Genomic DNA, 17757 nt, shown 5'->3' on the forward strand with positions numbered 1-17757 from the left:
GGTTCACGTTTCGGCCTCTCCAAGATGGGGCCGAAACGCCAGCGGAACACTGTTCTCATTCATGCTGCTTGAATAGGGGATCCTCTTCTTACCTTTTAGTGGGTAGCACAATTAAATGATTTAAAGTGGGACCCGGGTCCTCAGCACCTCCATTGGGTACGTAGCCTGACAGGAAATAGCTGTCACAGTTTGTACCCGTTCTCAACTTTCCGTCTGTGATAAGGAGAGTGTGCCCTGGTGTGCTTTCACCACTGCTGTCCACGCGTCCGGATGCAGTGGTTGGCCTGTCCATAGCGTCCGGTCACCCAGGTGGGAGTTGGGTGGGACTTGGGTTAACACGGCCGTAGGGGACTCTTGTCAGGGTAATGCGATGACATTAGGAACGGTTTTCAATGGAAGGGACGATTGGGAATGTGTCAGTGCTCCCATTGAATGAGGTAGAACTTCTCAAATAACTATGTAAAGCCTTTTGGGAATGGTCTCAGTTCTTTGAGGGGAGAGAAGAGAAAGCATTACGTAGTTCTTCTGATGGAAACAGTCCAGGAAGAATTCTCCAGAAGCTGCCAGTGGGATTGTCTGTAGCACGGACTAAGATGAAAGACAACAGGTTACATAGCAAAGTTCGAAATGCGATTTTAAAATTTGAGGCAGTACTATAGAATGGTTAGACTGTGTGGTCACAATAACCAGGTCCAGACCTTTCGTAGCTGGGTGACCTAGGGCAAGTCACATTACAGGTCTTGAGTCTCAATTTCATTATCTATCACATGCACTAATAATTGTCTGCTCAAGGATAGTCATGAGGAGTACCTGAAGTAACTCACTGTAGAGTGCGTTGCACCCAATGTTAACTACTATTAAATAGTTACTATTAAGCTAACATGTCTCCATTTTATAGCTGTGTAATAGTCACATTTGCTGTTTTGTGGGGGTATCAACCACACTGTAGGAAGGAATTGTAATTAGACTATATTACTAGAAACCCCTCAGGATGGGTTGTTTTTTTGTCTTCAGACTCAAATGCCAATGAGACGTGATTGATCCCCTCCTGACACGGTCCAAGTGCTTGCAAAGTGGAGGCCATAGTCTAGCCTTTTGTCCGTGGATTCCTAACTAGAAGTTGCCTAGCTTCTTTGAGTCCAGTTTCCTCACTGGGGGTATGAAGTTAATCCGTATTTTTCTGGGTTGTCGCGGAGCTTGAGTAAAATAGTAATATGTATGAAGCAACTGGCCATGGTACCTGGTCCACCACAGGCACCTCAAGAGAGCCTTACTACCACCACCATCATCCAGGAATCCACCATTTCTCTCCAAAATATGGGGGGCTGTTGGATCCACTCTCTAATTGGGTAATGTTTCTTTATCTTCTCTATGAAAATTAAGGCAAGTTTCCCAAACTAAGAACTGCAGAATATAAAAGACAACTCAGACTCAGGAGCACCGAAACCCAAGTAGAGTCTGTGATAGTGACCTTCAGAATCTAACTGCCTCCAACCCTCCCCTCCATTGACTAACTTCCCTGTTGTCTCAGTCGTCACCCTGACCAGTGTCCTGTGCTGCCAAGTTAACCCAACTTCCCTCAGAACAAAACCATGAGGCTCCCCTCCTTCCACTGAGTCCTCGATACTTCACAATCATGTACTTACTATAATCTTGTGTTTCCTTATTGTCTCCAGATAGTAAAAAAAAAAAAAATTTTTCCAGAGAGTAAATTTCTTTCAGAGATTCTTTCCTACTCCCTATGGGGAAAAAAATACATGTTCTCCATTTTCACAAGTAATTGGTAAATATTTATGGGTGTTTGAGGGTTTTTAAATTTCTTTTTATTTAAGAATAGTGTGCAAAAAGTTAAAACTGTGAAGTGAGGGCAAAATAGCCCATATTCCACTAGAAGACTTTACTTTTGCATATTTCCTGTGTCTTTGTGTATATGAGAGTAGACAATTTCATATCTTGACTTTTTTTTATTAAGGTATCACTTACCTACAATGGAATGCTTATTGACAAACACATACACTCATGTAACTTACAGCTTTATCAAGATATTAAAGCTCACTATCCTCCCAGAAAATGCCTTCATTCTCCTCTCTGGCAGATGATACCCCTCTTCTCCAGAAGCAAACAATGATCTGATTTTTATCACGTAGATGAGTTTCGTGTATTCTAGAATTTCATATAGATAGAAACATACATCATATTCTTTTTGTGTCTGGCTTTTTTTTTTTCCACACAGCAACATGATTTTGAGATTCGTCCATGATATTTTATGTGTATTCTTCTCTTTTTAGCTTGTGTCAAGCACTTTTCCATATTGCCTCATACTCTTCATTATGGTCATGCTGAATGACTTGGGAAAGTTCTGTTGAGTGGAGATAGCTTAATTTCACTTACCCCTATAGTGTTTAGTATAGTGAGAGTTTCCTTGTCGGCTGTTATCCCATTCATTCCCATGGTTTCATCTACAACCTGGAGGGTGATGATGCACAGAGCTAGTTTTCGAGTTCTGTCCTTCCGAGGCTGCAGATGTATTTTGCCCGGTGAAGAGCTGCCTCCAGGAAAGCCAGTCTGGTGTAATCAGGCCTTTCTGTTTCCCCAGCCCTTTGCTTCCTTGAACTCTCTGCCGTGTCTCCTCATTCAGACCTATTCCTCAAAGTCTGCTTATCATCTTCTGAAGTGGCATCATTCTTCAGTTACCACCTAAGCTAATGACAGGTCTCACATGCCTTGTCCTCCTCTCTCCTCCTCATCCTTCTGGCTCCTGCTGTTCTAATTTAAGCCCCATAATTTCTCCCCTCAAATACATGTCAATGGTCATCCAACAGGTCACCTTGCTCCAGGCCCACTTCTCTCCAGACTATATTAAAACAAGTCTCACATCTGTCCTCAACTGGACATTTTTAACAAATATAAATGACTTCATTTGGGCTTTGGGGAAAAGTCCAAATAGACTGTATTCACCATGTATGATTTGACCAGAACCTTCCAGCCCAACTTCATGATATCGGGATGCTCGTTTGCCTTTCTTCACACCTTCTTTCCCCTCCCCATGCCTTAGACACGGGTCCGTTCATACCCCTTTGGCCCTCTTTGGCACATGTTATCCCCTCTGCTTGAAATGTGCTGTCCCTTTTTCACCGCCTTTCTATTGTTTGCCTCTTAAACACCTCACTGGCTAAAACCTAGCTAAGTCCTAGCTAAAAGACCTTATCTTCATTTGAGTTTTAGTTAATCTTTCAAGAAAAGTTAATTGTGCCTTCTACTGTGTCCTTCAAGATACTTTGTTATTGTAGTTATTTGTTTCTAGACCTCTTCTCACATTCTAGAACCATGAGCCTTTCAAAGGCAGTATCTCCTTTACCTTTGTAGCTCAACGAGCTAAGATCTTGTGCCCGGTACTTAGTATTTCAGTGAATGAATGACTTTTATATTGAAGGTGGTAACTAGAGAAAGTTGGTTTATCTGTATAATACCTAATATTCAATGGTTTTTGTATACAAATATTTTCCTATAAACCTTTTAAAAATAATGAGTATGTTTTTAGAAATGAATAATAAACAAGGTGAGCTATAATTCTCTTGGGAACATTTAAAAAAAAATTTAATGTTTATTTATTTTAGAGACAGAGTGCAAGCAGGGGAGGGGCAGAGAGAGAGGGAGACACAGAATCTGAAGCAGGCCTCAGGCTCTGAGCCGTCAGCACAGAGCCGGATGCAGGGCTCGCACCCACGAACCGTGAGATCATGACCTGAGCCGAAGTCGGATGCTCAACCGACTGAGACACCCTGGTGCCCCTCTGGGGAACATTTTATAATTATGTCTGATAATCCCAGTTAGATCATTTTGAAAGTGTCAGCCCTTGAAATAGATTACAGTTCAATTTAATGGTCAGTGTCCACAGCAAATATTTGGCCTCTGAGTTAGGGAATAAACCTGTCACTCTAATTTTTTTTTTTTTTTTTTTTTTTTTTTTTTTTTTTTTTTTTTTTTTTTTTTTTTTTTTTTTTTTTTTAAGAATCATGTTGGATCAAAACTGCCATAATAGAGAGCCATAATGGGGCACCTGGGTGGCTCAGTCATTTAAGCGTCCGACTTCGGCCCAGGTCATGATCTCACAGTTCGTGGGTTCGAGCCCCACGTAAGGCTCTGTGCTAACAGCCTGGAGCCTGCTTCAAATTATGTCTCCCTCTCTCTCTGCCCCCCCCCCCCCAACTCTCACTCTGTCGCTGTCTCTTTCAAAAATAAATAAACATTAAAAAAATAGAGAACGAGGGGCGCCTGGGTGGCTCAGTCAGTTAAGCGGCCGACTTCGGCTCAGGTCATGATCTCACGGTCCGTGGGTTCGAGCCCCGCGTCAGGCTCTGTGCTGAAAGCTCAGAGCCTGGAGCCTGTTTCAGATTCTGTGTCTCCCTCTCTCTGACTCTCCCCCATTCATGCTCTGTCTCTCTCTGTCTCAAAAATAAATAAATGTTAAAAAAAAAAATAGAGAACCATAATTATGGTCTTTGGGGGTTTCTATTGTTTTTTGTTAATATTAATCATTAGAATCACATTTTTATCTTAATTAATGGAGGAAAGGTATTTTAGCTGTCAAAATTAATATCTAATGTACATCTTTTTTAGACACCTTCCATCTATTTTTATTTAAGTTTTTTTTAAATCCTACTGAGACTTAAGTATTTGGTCAAATGAACTAGATGTCAAAAACTTGGGGCACTTGGGTGGCTCAGTTGGTTAAGTGTCTGATTCTTGATTTCTGCTCGTGTCATGATCCCACATACCATAAGATCGGGCCTGTATCGGGCTCTGTGCTGACAGAGCAGATCCTGCTTGGGATTCTTTCTCTCCCTTTCTCTCTGCGCCTCCCTGCCCGCACACATACAAGCTTGCTGTCTCTCAAAATAAATAAACGTTAAAAAAAATAAAAACAAAAACTTGAAATGCCTTTATTCACAGACATTCATATAAACTTAGTATTGTTTGTAATGCGTTGTTCAGGTAATGTGCATCTTTTTTATAGATCTGTCCTGGTTGTTTCTATATAATGACACAAGTGGGATTTGAACCCTTAATTCACTAAGAATTGCAGTAATTCCCATAATTACAAAAGACTAGTTGATTTTTTTTCCTCTGTGTATAAAAATTATGCACTGGGTATGGTGGTAACATTACTGAGTGCCAGCTCTTTCCTGACAGCAGTATTCAGCTCTTAGTCTACTGGTTAGTATTTTATTAAAAGAAAGGAAAGGGAAGGGAGGGAGGAAGGAAGGAAAAGAAACTGAGGCTTAAAAGTGAAGTAACCTTCCTGAGGTCAAGCAGCTAGAGAGCAAAGCGCCTGGCTGAGAACCTAGCATGGTTAGACTAGCAAACTCCTGCTCATCATAACAGGGAAAACCATGATGAAATATTTCAAAGGTTGGAAAATCATGTGATATAGACACTCCTTTGCATTGGTAATGACTTTTGGAATCTTTTTATCTGAGTCAAGAGTTCAAGAAACACTGTTAGGTTAAAATAGGTTTTGCTATTATCAGTTAGGGAAAAGTGACTTAGCGTTGCCAAAAGCAAGGTATAAATTGTCTAATCAACACTCAACTGGTGTCTGTGAACTTGAGGCCACCATACACCTTGGCTCATGTGTTAATTCTTTCATTAGTTTGATCTACAGTTGTGGTTTAACAGGCTGTGTATTTCAAGTCATTTGAAAAACTCTTTACAGTTAGGTCACTTTGGAGTTGCACAATTCCAGAAGTGATTTTTGAAGTGGGATTTATGAAAAAAAAACTATTAACGTAATGAAAACTAATAGTATACCAAAAGAGAATTCTTTCTCTGAGTTGACTGAAGATGGTTTTGACCACCTCAGACTTAGCCCATTTTTCCCTATCCACGTCTGCCCATCCTAAATTCAGACTTTGGCTGGCTATGTCTATAAGTAAAAGGTTATGTACTGTCACCTGTATAGATGTGCAACATAACCGGGGGTATCAGTTTTGAAAGCCTGTGTTCCTTGTCCTAGCTTGTCCTTGTCCAGTTTTGATATGTTCAGTGTTGACTAATTTCATGTCATTTGTCCAGAATGGTGGTTCTCAGACTTCACTGTGTAATGAAATAAACTGGGTTAAAATGCTGATTCACAGTTCTGACTCAGGTGGCTTGGGAATGGAGCCCAGAAATCCACTCTTTTTTTTTTTAAGTTTGTTTATTTAGACACAGAGCGAGCTTGCATGTGTGTGCATGGGGCAGGGGCAGAGAGAGAGAGAGAGAGAGAGAATTCCAAGCGGGCTCCACACTGTCAGTGCAGGGCCCGACGCAGGACTCAATGCCACCAATAGAAGATCAGAACTTGAGTGGAAATCAAGTCAGACGCTTAACTGATGGAACCACCCAGGCACCCCCAGCAACCCACGTTCAATGACCATTCAGGTGATTATCATGTAGGTGCTCCCTGGACTACACTTAGACACCATGATGGTTGTCCAGAATGTTGTTTCTTTTACAGAAAGTCTGTAAGAATCAGGTAAGCGCAGTGAGCGAATAAACAGTAATGTCAAATAGTGCCAACTGAATAGAGCCCGTTCTTGTTTGTACCTAGGCTTCCAAATGTTAGGAATGCCATCAACTTTACCTGCCCTTTTGAACCTCGTACTCTAAAAACGAAGCATGAGGGACGTTTAACATTCCATTTATTACTTTGGTCTCAGTGTGATTTCTTTAAAGTCCTGCCTGATTTTTCTCAGGCCCGAAGCTTAGAACATGATGCCAATTATTCCGCCAGGCTTGCATCTCCGATCCACTTTCGTGCCTAAATGTTTTCGTTGGTCCACGGAATGTTGCTGTTGTGATTATGAGAACATCTGTTTTGCAGCATGTTGTTGGCCAGTGAGTAAGTTGAAAAACAGCAAAGCCTTTTCAGACTTGTGTTGGCGGGGAGAACCACAGGCCCCATGGAGACCCAGCTGGCACCTGTGTGCTCACGTTGGCTGGTGGGGCCAGATCATCATCCCCCGTTTGCGTAAGGTTTTGTCAGGACTAATCAGTGTAGAGAAAAGTTGGGTTGTTTTTGTTTTTGTTTTTTTTTTCCTTCTAACTTGCCTTATCTTGAAGTCTTTCTAGCTTCCACAAGAGAAAGAAGCCCTAATACTCTCAGGCATCCATTGTATGTATGAATTAAATTCTCTCTTCTGCCTCTCAGGTTGAGGAAATAGCCACAGAGATCAGGTTCTGGGTTCTGTGCTGCAGAACCTGAATTGAAAATGTTGAGTGGATTGAGTTCTGGACCCAACTTTGCTACTTCAGTTCCCATTCCAGTAAAATGAGATTTAAGATGATACCTATTTTATTAACTCAAAACACTATCATATTACATGAGAGAATAGATACGAGAGCATTTTGTAGAAGTACGAAACTGGGGGCGCCTGGGTGGCTCAGTCGGTTAAGCGTCCGACTTCGGCTCAGGTCACGATCTCGCGGTCCGTGAGTTCAAGCCCCGCGTCAGGCTCTGGGCTGATGGCTCAGAGCCTGGAGCCTGTTTCTGATTCTGTGTCTCCCTCTCTCTCTGCCCCTCCCCCGTTCATGCTCTGTTTCTCTCTGTCTCAAAAATAAATGAAACGTTAAAAAAAAAATTAAAAAAAAAGAAGTATGAAACTGAGCTTTAAATGTAAGATGGTATTATTTATGGGAGAATTGAGGGTGCAGGCATTTTTTTTGTAAAAGTAGATTCCTAATAAGTTATGATTAGGGAGTGGCTTTGAAATCAGTTCATGTTGATTCATGTAACTCCCAAGAGCGATCAGAAAGCCCTTCATAGCTCATTATGAAATTTGGAAAAAGACTGTTGTGTATCACATGACTGCCACATTTCTTGGTCATATGAAAAAGTAGTACGTCTTGGCAAGTAAAACTCGGACGTCTTCTGAGGAGATGATCATTCCACAGAGAGTTTGTGAAGATGTGCTCTACAAAATCCTCACCAAATGCTATGATTAGCCGATCAGGTGGTGTTTATTCCTGCCTTGCAACACCAGGAAATTGAGATATGGAAAGTTAGACTTTCCCGTTGTTGGACAGTCTGCGTACTTAGCCTTTCGTTGTTTGTAGGCTGCTGCCCTTCCCCCAAGTAGAAAGTTACTTTTTAAAAATGGCTTATTGATTACCTTATTCACTTAAATTACTATCTCCAATTTTAAACAGACCCTGGTTTCAGAGAGTAACCTACGTAGCCCGTCAGTCACTCTGGCAGCATGTCCTGACCGGATTTCTCTTCCATAGAGTAAGAATAATATTATGAAGTGATTATGCTGCTATGATAGAAGATAGTGTTCCCATTCACGGTTCTGGGGCTGGATCATAGGAGTAGTAAGATAAGCTATAGATTGGTTTCCCCCTTCTTTGATACACAGGTGGGAGCATATTTTACATGCACGTTGCTTTTCCACTCAACATTCTTAAAGATCGATACACAAAGAACTTTGTCAGTCTTTTTTAATAGCTGTTGAATGATCTTATTCCATCACATAGATACACCACAAATAATTTAACGTGTTCCTTCTTGGTGGACATTAGGTTGTTTCTGATGTTTTGCTGTTACAGAAATGCTCCAGTGGATAACCTCAAATGTCCTTCATTTTACACGTGTGGGAATATACCTGTAAGATAAATTCTTACTGGTGGAATTGCTGGGTCAATGGACTATACAGAGAAAACATGACAAACCAAAATTGAGGGTCATTCTAAAAATACCTGACTCTTGAAAATTGTCAAGATTATGGGGGGCAGGAGGGGGAAGAAAGACCCACTCACAGACCAGAGAAAACTGAGGAAACATGACAACTAAATGCAATGTCATATCTTGCATAGGGTGCTGGAACAGAAAAAAAAGGGGCAAAGTATGGAGTTTAGTTCATAATACTATACCAATGTTGGTTTCTTAGTTTTGTCAAGGTCCCTTGGTAATGTGCAGTATTAATGTTAGGGGAAAAGGAATGAGAGGTATCTGGAAACTCTGTTCTCTCTTTGCAGCTTCTCTGAAGAGCCAAAGTTTTTCTAGGGGCACCTGGGTGGCTCCATCAGACAAGTGTCCAACTTCGGCTCAGGTCATGGTCTCACGATTCATGGGTTAGAGCCCCTCATCAGACTCTGGGATGACAGCCTGGAGCCTGTTTTGGATTCTGTGTTTCCCGCTTTCTCTGCCCCTCCCCCACTCTGTCTTTCTCTTTCTCTCAAAAGCAAATAAAACATTAGAATTTTTTTTTAATTATCCTAAATTTTTTTCTTAAAAAAAAAAAAAAAAAGCATAGTGAAAAAACCTGGTGAAATCCAAAAGTCCATAGCACACTTACTAGTATTGTTCCAGTGTCAAAACCTTAATTGTGACTAATGTCCCGTGATTATGTAAAATGCTAACAATTGGGGCAGCTAGATGGAAAGGGTACAGGAACTCTGTGTACTATCTATGTACCTTTTCTGTAAAATTATTCCACAATTACAAGTTGTTGTTGTTTTTTTTTTTTTAAAAGCAAGTATGTTTCAGGGCGCCTGGGTTGCTCAGTCAGTTGAGCCTCCGACTTTGGCTCAGGTCATAATCTCGCGGTCTGTGAGATCGAGCCCCGTGTCGGGCTCTATGCTGACAGCTCAGAGCCTGGAGCCCGTTTCGGATTCTGTGTCTCCCCCTCTCTCTGCCCCTCCCCCACTCATGCTCTGTCTCTCCTCTCTCAAAAATAAATAAAACATTAAAAAAAAAAAAGCTTTAAAAGCAAGTATATTTTCCCTGAGAAGTATATTGAAAAAAGAGTGAAGGTGTCCAGCACTGAAAAGCAGGTGTCTGATTCCCCAGGTGGCCAGAGGCGGGGGTTGGCGGGGGGACCTAAAGCAGGCAAGAAACGTAGGACGCAGACATCTTGATCCCCCCACAGCTGGTGCAGAGAAGGGTTGGCCCCCATGGCACGCCTGCCAGAAGCACCTAGAGAAAGTATGTGTGTACAGTGGGGAATGAAGTCGTCTTATTTTCCTGTTAATCTTTTCTTTCTGTCACAATCTCTGATGTGGCATCATGAAAGTGTGTGTGACTTCCATGTGACCTTACCTCCTCCCCTTTATTTTTCCTTTTCTTCTTTATACTGGATGTCCAATTTAGATAAAATCACCTACAAGTTGGGAAAGTCCTATTACATCCAGTGCCAAGAACAAGAGAACTATGGTACCCTATCCTGTGTGTCTGTGTGTGTAGCTTTGAATGCTACACAAGGCTGCTTTTTAACTGTCACATTCTGTCGTGGAACCACAAGCCTGTCTCTGACGATTCTTCAAACACATTTGAACGGGTGGTCTTTTGTAAGGCGGGTAAGGATAACAGCAACATTTATTGCACGCTGACTCTGGTCAGCCACTGTGTCAGGGGCTTCGTGTGTGTTATTTTATTTAATCCTGCAGGGAAGCTACCAATATTAGCTCCATTTAAAAAAAAAAAAATGAGGAAATGAAGGTTTAGAAAGCTTAAATAATTTGCTCAAATCACGTGGCAGGTAAATGGTGTGACTGAGAATTGGACCTAATTATTCTAGCTCTGTTCTATGAAGACTTTTATTTATGTTCCTGAGAGTTAAAATATTTGGGGTTGTCTCGTGATGAACCGTGCTACCCAGATCCAAAAATGAAGGAGTCATGAAGAATATGACCAAGTTAGGGCCATGGTTGTGTGATGCTTTTCTCTGTGAACATGCATTTATCAGTCACCGAAGGGAAACTGATGTCTACGAGATGGAGAGAATACAGGTCTAGCCTCCCCCCTTAGAAGAGTCCCCAGGACAAATTAGGTAATAGCTGCGCGTGTGGTTCTCGGGGATAAGGACTAGAGGACCCTGGATGAATCCAGCTCTCCTTTTCAGAGATTATAATTCAGAGCCTTTTCCAGAGGTCATCCAAATAAGTTATATGAAAAGGAGAAAATTCAGGCATTTGTCCATTTTTCTGAAGTGGTTTTTTTTTCCTTGCTCAGTTCTATATGCTTGAAGCATGTTGTGTTCCTGTTCTGTCATTGGCCGAGAATTCTGCGTGGGCATAGTTTGTCCCGGGGTGAAAAGGTCTGCCTCTAACACGGCCTGTGGCTTTAGGGCTGGTCTTGTAAATGAGTTGGTTTCTTTCTTTCCTAATTCTGCAAACTCATGCTGAGGCGGACGCTGGAGATAACTTTTGCAGCGTCCCAGTGCGTGTACAAAAGTTATGGGTGTCCAGCTCTTGCACGGGCAGTGGCCTCTCGGCACCCTTAGTCACAGACCTGCTTTTACCAGTCGCCTGATGGAAGGATTAAGACACCAGGACAGAAAGATTCCTTTGTACTGTATGGATTTTGTATTTGTGCAACAACTTCTTGAAAACAGTGTCAGCTTGCACTGAAAACCCCTTGCTCACTTGCTGGAAATTCTGAAAGATCCCCTGTTTTATTTTGACTTTGCTGGGTGCCTGCTTCACTGTCTGAAAGGGAGTGGCTTTCCGGAGAGTAAGTGAGGACAAGACCGGGCTGAGATGGCCTTAAGGAGCTCTCCTAAACTGTCATCAGCACAAGGAAGGGGCCATGACTGAAGCCCCAGGTGACCTCCCGCACTCCCCCCACTGTGTGTGTCTGGCGGAGAGGGAGCGCTCAGAACCCTTGATGCATCGGTTACATGGGTGTCCTTAAAAAGTGTTCCAAGAGTCTTTGTGCCAAATACATTTTTCCTTCAGGAGCCCAGGCCAATTAGTTCAAAGTAAAGCTGTTGGTGTGAGGGATGATTTCAGTCCAGCTGTTGTCTGCCCGGCACGCCAGGCCGGTAGCAGAGCAAAGGTCTGTGCACAGCTGTGGGCTGATGTCACTGCCTGGGGTTGAGCCCAAGCTTGGGATGGTTGTACTAAGGGCGGTAAACCCTTCTCTCCCTGTTCTGACCTACCCCTTGCCTCCCCTCTGCCTTCCCTTCCCCTCGCTCACAGTGGCAAACAAAATTAAACACAAGCTTTTCCTCTTCTGTTATTTCTTTTCTTTTCTCTCTCTTTTTTTTTTTTTTTTTTAAACAGGAAACACCCTGTCCGGTGGCTAACGTGAGAGGATTTCCAGATATCCTATTTGATTTTAAACCCAGATGTACTGTAGATATACGTTCAAACTGACCGTTGTTTCATTACAAACAAATGTGTTAAAATTGGGTGGGTGTAGCGTACTATTAACTTCATATAGATGATCTTCTAGTTTCTGGTTCACTTAGACATTTCTGTCTTTGATATGAGCATTCAGATGGTCTGCGATCATACTATTACTTGTTTTTTTGGGTTTTTTTTTTGGCTGATCTCTCAAATTCCAAGAGAATTAAGTAAAAATGACATGAAACCAATAAGAAAGCTATTGGACATCTTCATTGAGTGCTTGCAAAATATTTTTCTGTCATCTACTTTCATAGAGTGTTATAATGTAGATTCCCACAAGGAAGCTTGTGGGGCCATCATTTTGTTTGTGTACTTGGGAAGGTTAGTGGAAGCTAATGTTGTGTGTACCTGTTTGACTAACATTTGCCTTCTTGAATCATTTTTTTCCCCTCCTTTGGTAAATAATTAGTACAATAAAAAGGAAAAGTGAAGAGTGTTATGTAACCATCAACATCACCATTATCTTTTACTCTTTTAAAGAAAAAATAATAACTTCCAAAATTTAGTTCCAAGGGACTGAATTGTCAGTCTGTACTGCATTTGATGACCCTGATAATCTGGCTGCCATCTACCTCTTTGGGTCTCACCTCCAGTTGTTATGCTTTGTGAAAGTTCTGGTCCCCAAGGCACGCTGTGCAGTTTCCCACCTTTGTTCATGGTAGAATAGTTTTCACCCTCAGTATCAGGATGGCATTTATGTCACGTGGCTCAATTAAAAAAAAAAAAAAACTGACCAGATCAGAACCAGTGAGCTGCCATTTCACGCCCATTAGAATGGCTTATAAAAAATAATATGAGAAAAGAAAACAATTTTTGGTGAAAGTGTGGAGGAATTGGAACCATTGTGTACTGCGGGTGGGAATGAAAAATGGTATAGCTGTCATGGAAAACAGGACGGTGTTTGCTCAGATAATAACAGAATTACCATATGACCCAGCAAGTCCACTTCCAGGAATATACTCAAAAGAACTAAGACAGGGACCTGGACAGATGTCTGTGCACCCATGTTTATAACAGCGTTCCCAACAGCCCACAGGTGGAAGTAACCCAAGTGTCCTTTGACAGATGAATGGATACACAAAATGTGGTCTATATGCACAATGGACTGTTATCCAGTTTTCAAAAGGAAGGGAATTCTGACACATACCACAACATACATATGACCCTTGAAGACATGCTGCTGAGTGAAATGAGCCTGGCACAAAAGGACAGGTTCTGTATGATTCCATTTATCTGAGGTACTGATGTTACCTACATTTTACCACAACTTAAAAAAATGTAAGACCCCAACTTCCACACCATCGTAGCTGGGTGTAAACCACTGTGAGCGCCATTTATTGGACCCTTAGGTACTTCCCTGTATTGTTTCTCAGAAGTGTATATCTTCTCCATTGGACAATGAGCCTCCCAAGGAGAGGCTCCATGTTGTTTCTCTCCAGTCTCTGGCACAAAGGACAGCCGGGTGGGGTGGGGGAGAAGCACAGGCTTTGGATGTAGACAATCAGTATCCAAACTGCTTACAACAGTCCAGTCTCCTGCCACTTATTTAGCTGTGTGCTTATAGGCAAATTGTGTACCCCCTGTGTTGATTTCCTTATTCATTTTGTAACAAGGTTCTCACAGGACTTCTGGGAGAGGTAGACGAGATAACGTGTGAGGAGCGCCATTCACTGAGTAGTAGTTTTTATTTTTTTTATGTTCCTTTCCCCTTCAGTAAGTATTTATGGATTTATTTGAATTTTAATGGTTCTCTTTAGAAGAAGCTATTCTTGTCATTATTCAATATGGTCCATTTTGCCTCTGAAAGAATACTAATAGGAGACAAGTGACTAATATTTCTACCACTACATGGCATGTTCCTAAGAAACCATGAAGACAAGTCTACCTCCTTGCTGGAAATTCATCCCAGGAGCCAGCCAGTTCCACATTACTTAGCTAGAATTATCATTAAACTAAACTGTCCTTTCTCTGCCCTAAAACAATCTTATTTCTTCCACAATTCCAGAAATCTATATTGCTTGCCAAAAGGGAGGTAAGGATTAACAACAGATGTACCAGTACTCTGTATTAGTCCATGGGTGCTTTAGGATATTGAGAACACGAATTCTGACAGAGTAGCACTGGTTTCACCTGTATTGAATGTCAGTGAAGGAAGGTTAAAAAAGTCCAGAGTCAAACTTCTGACAAATGATCGAGATCTTCCAAGATTTATTACAGTCTGGTTGTATTATATGCCTTTATGTGCAAATCTGAAAATTTTTCGTTAACGATTGTGTGTTTTCAGTAGTGGTGGTTGAAGAAGTAAGATGCTCCGATTTCAAATTCTGTTTTTCAGATAACTTTGCCTTTTAAAAATATCAACCTGTGTATATCAACAATATAAACGATATATTTATATGATAGCTTTTAAAATGTGTTTTTCCTGAAGTTTTTATGCCCTGGTCATTTGTGTTCAACATATTCTAATACTTTGTTTTCATTACTGTACTTTTGAAATCAGCTCAAATTAAGTGGAAGATTAAAATCCGTTTATTTCTTCTCTTTGGTCTTCGCTGTTCCTCTGTGTCTTAGCGTCTCCCTACTGGCTGGCCAACCTTAGAGACGCCTCAGCCAATCAGAGCCTCCTCTGCTTATGGCCCCCGCACTGATTGGGCAACATACAAAAGGGTGATCCTCCCTTGGAAACCTGGTTCTCAAGTACTTCTGTTACTTCTTGCTAGATGATTGTGTGGGGCTTTTTTTGTTTGTTTTCATTTTGTTTGGTTTGGGGGCGTGGGGGTTGCCAGTGACCATTTGCTCTTGTTCTTACTGTTCACTTCTATACTATTACCTTTGAAAGTCTGGTCAAGAGAGAACTGAGTACTGTGAGTACTGTGTTAATGTTTCCAGAGTCCTCACACCTGTGCTTGAATGTTAGGATTTTAGGACATTTAGCAGTTTAAATATCTTTTCCCTTTTTCATCTCTTTTCAGTCACTGCTTCATCGACCTGTGAGAAATTAGAAAAAGCCAGAAATGAGTTGCAAATAGCTTATGAAGGATTTGTGCAGAAGCTGAACCAGCAGCACCAGACCGATCTAACAGAGCTAGAGAATCGGCTTAAAGAATTTTACACCGGGGAGTGTGAAAAGCTCCAGAACATTTACATTGAAGAAGCGGAGAAGTACAAAAACCAACTGCAAGAGCAGGTCTGTGCTTTTGGAGCCTGAGCGTGTTCTCCATCGTGGCTGTTTATTTGAATTCTGATTGTTGTTTGATGATGAATTTCCTTTGAACTTCCCTTTGTTTATTTAAATAAGTGAAAAGGGGTTTTTCAATTATTTTTTTCCTTATGATCAAAGCAATATTGGGTGAAAGAAAGGAAGACAAAAGAAAGAAAAATAAAAACAAAAAACCAAAAAAGCCACCCTTTACCCTACTACCTGGAAGTAATCCCTTTGCATTCTGATGTTATACTGCAAAAAAATTACTGTGAATTTTTTATTTTTTAAAATGGCATTGAATAGGGGCGCCTGGGTGGCTCGGTCGGTTGGGCCTCCGACTTCAGCTCAGGTCACGATCTCACGGTCGGTGAGTTCGAGCCCCGCATCAGGCTCTGGGCTGATGGCTTGGAGCCTGGAGCCTGCTTCCGATTCTGTGTCTCCCTCTCTCTCTGCCCCTCCCCCGTTCATGCTCTGTCTCTCTCTGTCTCAAAAATAAATAAACGTTAAAAAAAATTAAAAAAAAAAAAATGGCATTGAATAACCCATATTTTTCACATATCCTTGTATCATGAACTTGTCTTCAATTTCCTTGCTCCCCTTTAGAATCAGTTTTTCCTTTAGCAAATATTTACCGAATGCCTACGCCGGGCATGTGCTAGGGACTGAAGATATATAAAGGCCGATATGACAGGCATGGATCTTATGTGGTCCTATCACTGTGAAATATATCCTCATTCCTTATGATGGACTTGGCCATTTCCATCCATGAACCCTGGAGAACTCGTGTGCTTGGACTCCCCCCTGGGGCGGGGTTGCGGGGGGTGGGGGGTGGGTAAAAACAGAGTGGAGAATTGGGAGTGGCAGACCCAAGTCCCCAAGTCGGGTGGTTCTTTTCATGTGTTGGGCAGCCCTGTAACTTGAATGCAAGCTTATGAGTCAAATCTCCTAACGTTGCTGCTTACTATTCAACTTGAGACTTTTAACTTTACTGGTAAAGTATCGTTTGGGTTTGTTTGGTTTTTTTTCTTCTAGTTTGACAACTTAAATGCTGCCCATGAAACCTCGAAGCTGGAAATTGAAGCTAGCCACTCAGAGAAAATTGAATTGCTGAAGAAAGCCTATGAAACCTCCCTTTCAGGCAAGAATGCTTAAAAAAAAAAAAAAAAAATAGAATCAGGTCTAATGGAACAGCATGATATGTTTTAAAACGGAAATGATTCATAAACTTCCTTTCCAGAGAATACCCTGTGGTATTCAGTGTGGAGTGTTTTTGCTTTCTTTTTGCATTGTTCATTGTTAGCAGATGCCCTTTTCCCCTTAGGATGCAAATAATAGTTTGTCACAGATGCCAGCCTTTGAAGAAATAGGATGGATTTTAAAGAATGTAAAGGCCTTTTTGGTAGTAATTGTTCTTTACCAGTTGAGGTCCTGGGAAGTTAAAAGTGTTCGTTTACATCCTGGCCACAATAAAGGATCCATGCTGAGCACCCTGTCGCTCACCAACTCAAGTTGTACAAGGATGCTGTGAAATGCAGATGGCACTTTTTGAATCAAGAAAGAATTTGTTATACTTGTTTCATCATGAGCGGAAGGGTTGAAGTAGAAGGAGAAGAAGGAGCCATTGCTTCCAGAACACAGAGGACCGCAGAAGTTGTGGCACTTAGCTCCATGCTTCCCACAGAGAAGCATGTGGGCAAGGGGTTAGAACTGGCTGGGTGACCTTTGGCAGAGGCTTTTCTCGTCAGAAAAATAGTTGTCCTGTGAAGTTAGAGAACATATAAAAGTGGCCCAGGGTAGACATTTAGTAAATGTTGTTGTTCTTCCTTCATGCTAGAAATGGTTTTAATTTTTTTTTAATGTTTATTTTTGAGGGAGAGAGACAGAGTGTGAGTAGGGGAGGGGCAGAGAGAGAAAGAGATGGAATCTGAAGCAGGCTCCAGGCTCTGAGTTGTCAGCACAGAGCCCGATGCGGGGCTTGAACTCATGAACCGCGAGATCGTGATCTGAGCTGAAGTTGGACACTCAACCGACTGAGCCACCCAGGTGCCCCTGAAATGGGTTTAGTTTTAGACTTCTGTTTGGGTCATGAAGAGCAAATGGAAAAGTGCAGAGAAATTCCAGAGCAGGAGTGTGCAGGCCAATGTTTGAGGTCCTCCCCTGAGAAGGATGCTCTGTGTTTCCTAAGCCCTCTGGGCTTCTGTGGGCCTCCATGCTCTCTGTCATAAAATGGAAATATATCTGCCCTACTTCCCTCATAGGGCTAATCTGAGAACAGATGGTTTAATTTGTATAATAACATCTTATAAAGTAACATAGTCATACTGCTTCTTAATTAACTCTTACATCTACGTGCTTTAACAACTGTAGAAAACAGTGATCTTACA

The 17757-nt window shown here is 41.7% G+C and overlaps 1 protein-coding gene across 7 annotated transcripts in view; it reads left to right on the top strand.

The window, feature by feature from the left end:
• The window catches only part of MTUS1 (microtubule associated scaffold protein 1), a 171417-nt gene that overhangs the window by 142962 nt on the left and 10698 nt on the right, over positions 1–17757 (top strand). For all 7 annotated transcript variants that reach the window (XM_042934382.1, XM_042934383.1, XM_042934384.1 and 4 more), the window contains 2 exons: positions 15144–15358; positions 16406–16511. In XM_042934382.1, coding sequence (XP_042790316.1) covers positions 15144–15358; positions 16406–16511 — 321 coding nt within the window. The remainder of the gene's footprint in view (positions 1–15143; positions 15359–16405; positions 16512–17757) is intronic.

This window comes from Panthera leo, chromosome B1 (assembly GCF_018350215.1).
Source record: "Panthera leo isolate Ple1 chromosome B1, P.leo_Ple1_pat1.1, whole genome shotgun sequence".
In the NCBI taxonomy this organism is placed as follows: Eukaryota; Metazoa; Chordata; class Mammalia; order Carnivora; family Felidae; genus Panthera; species Panthera leo.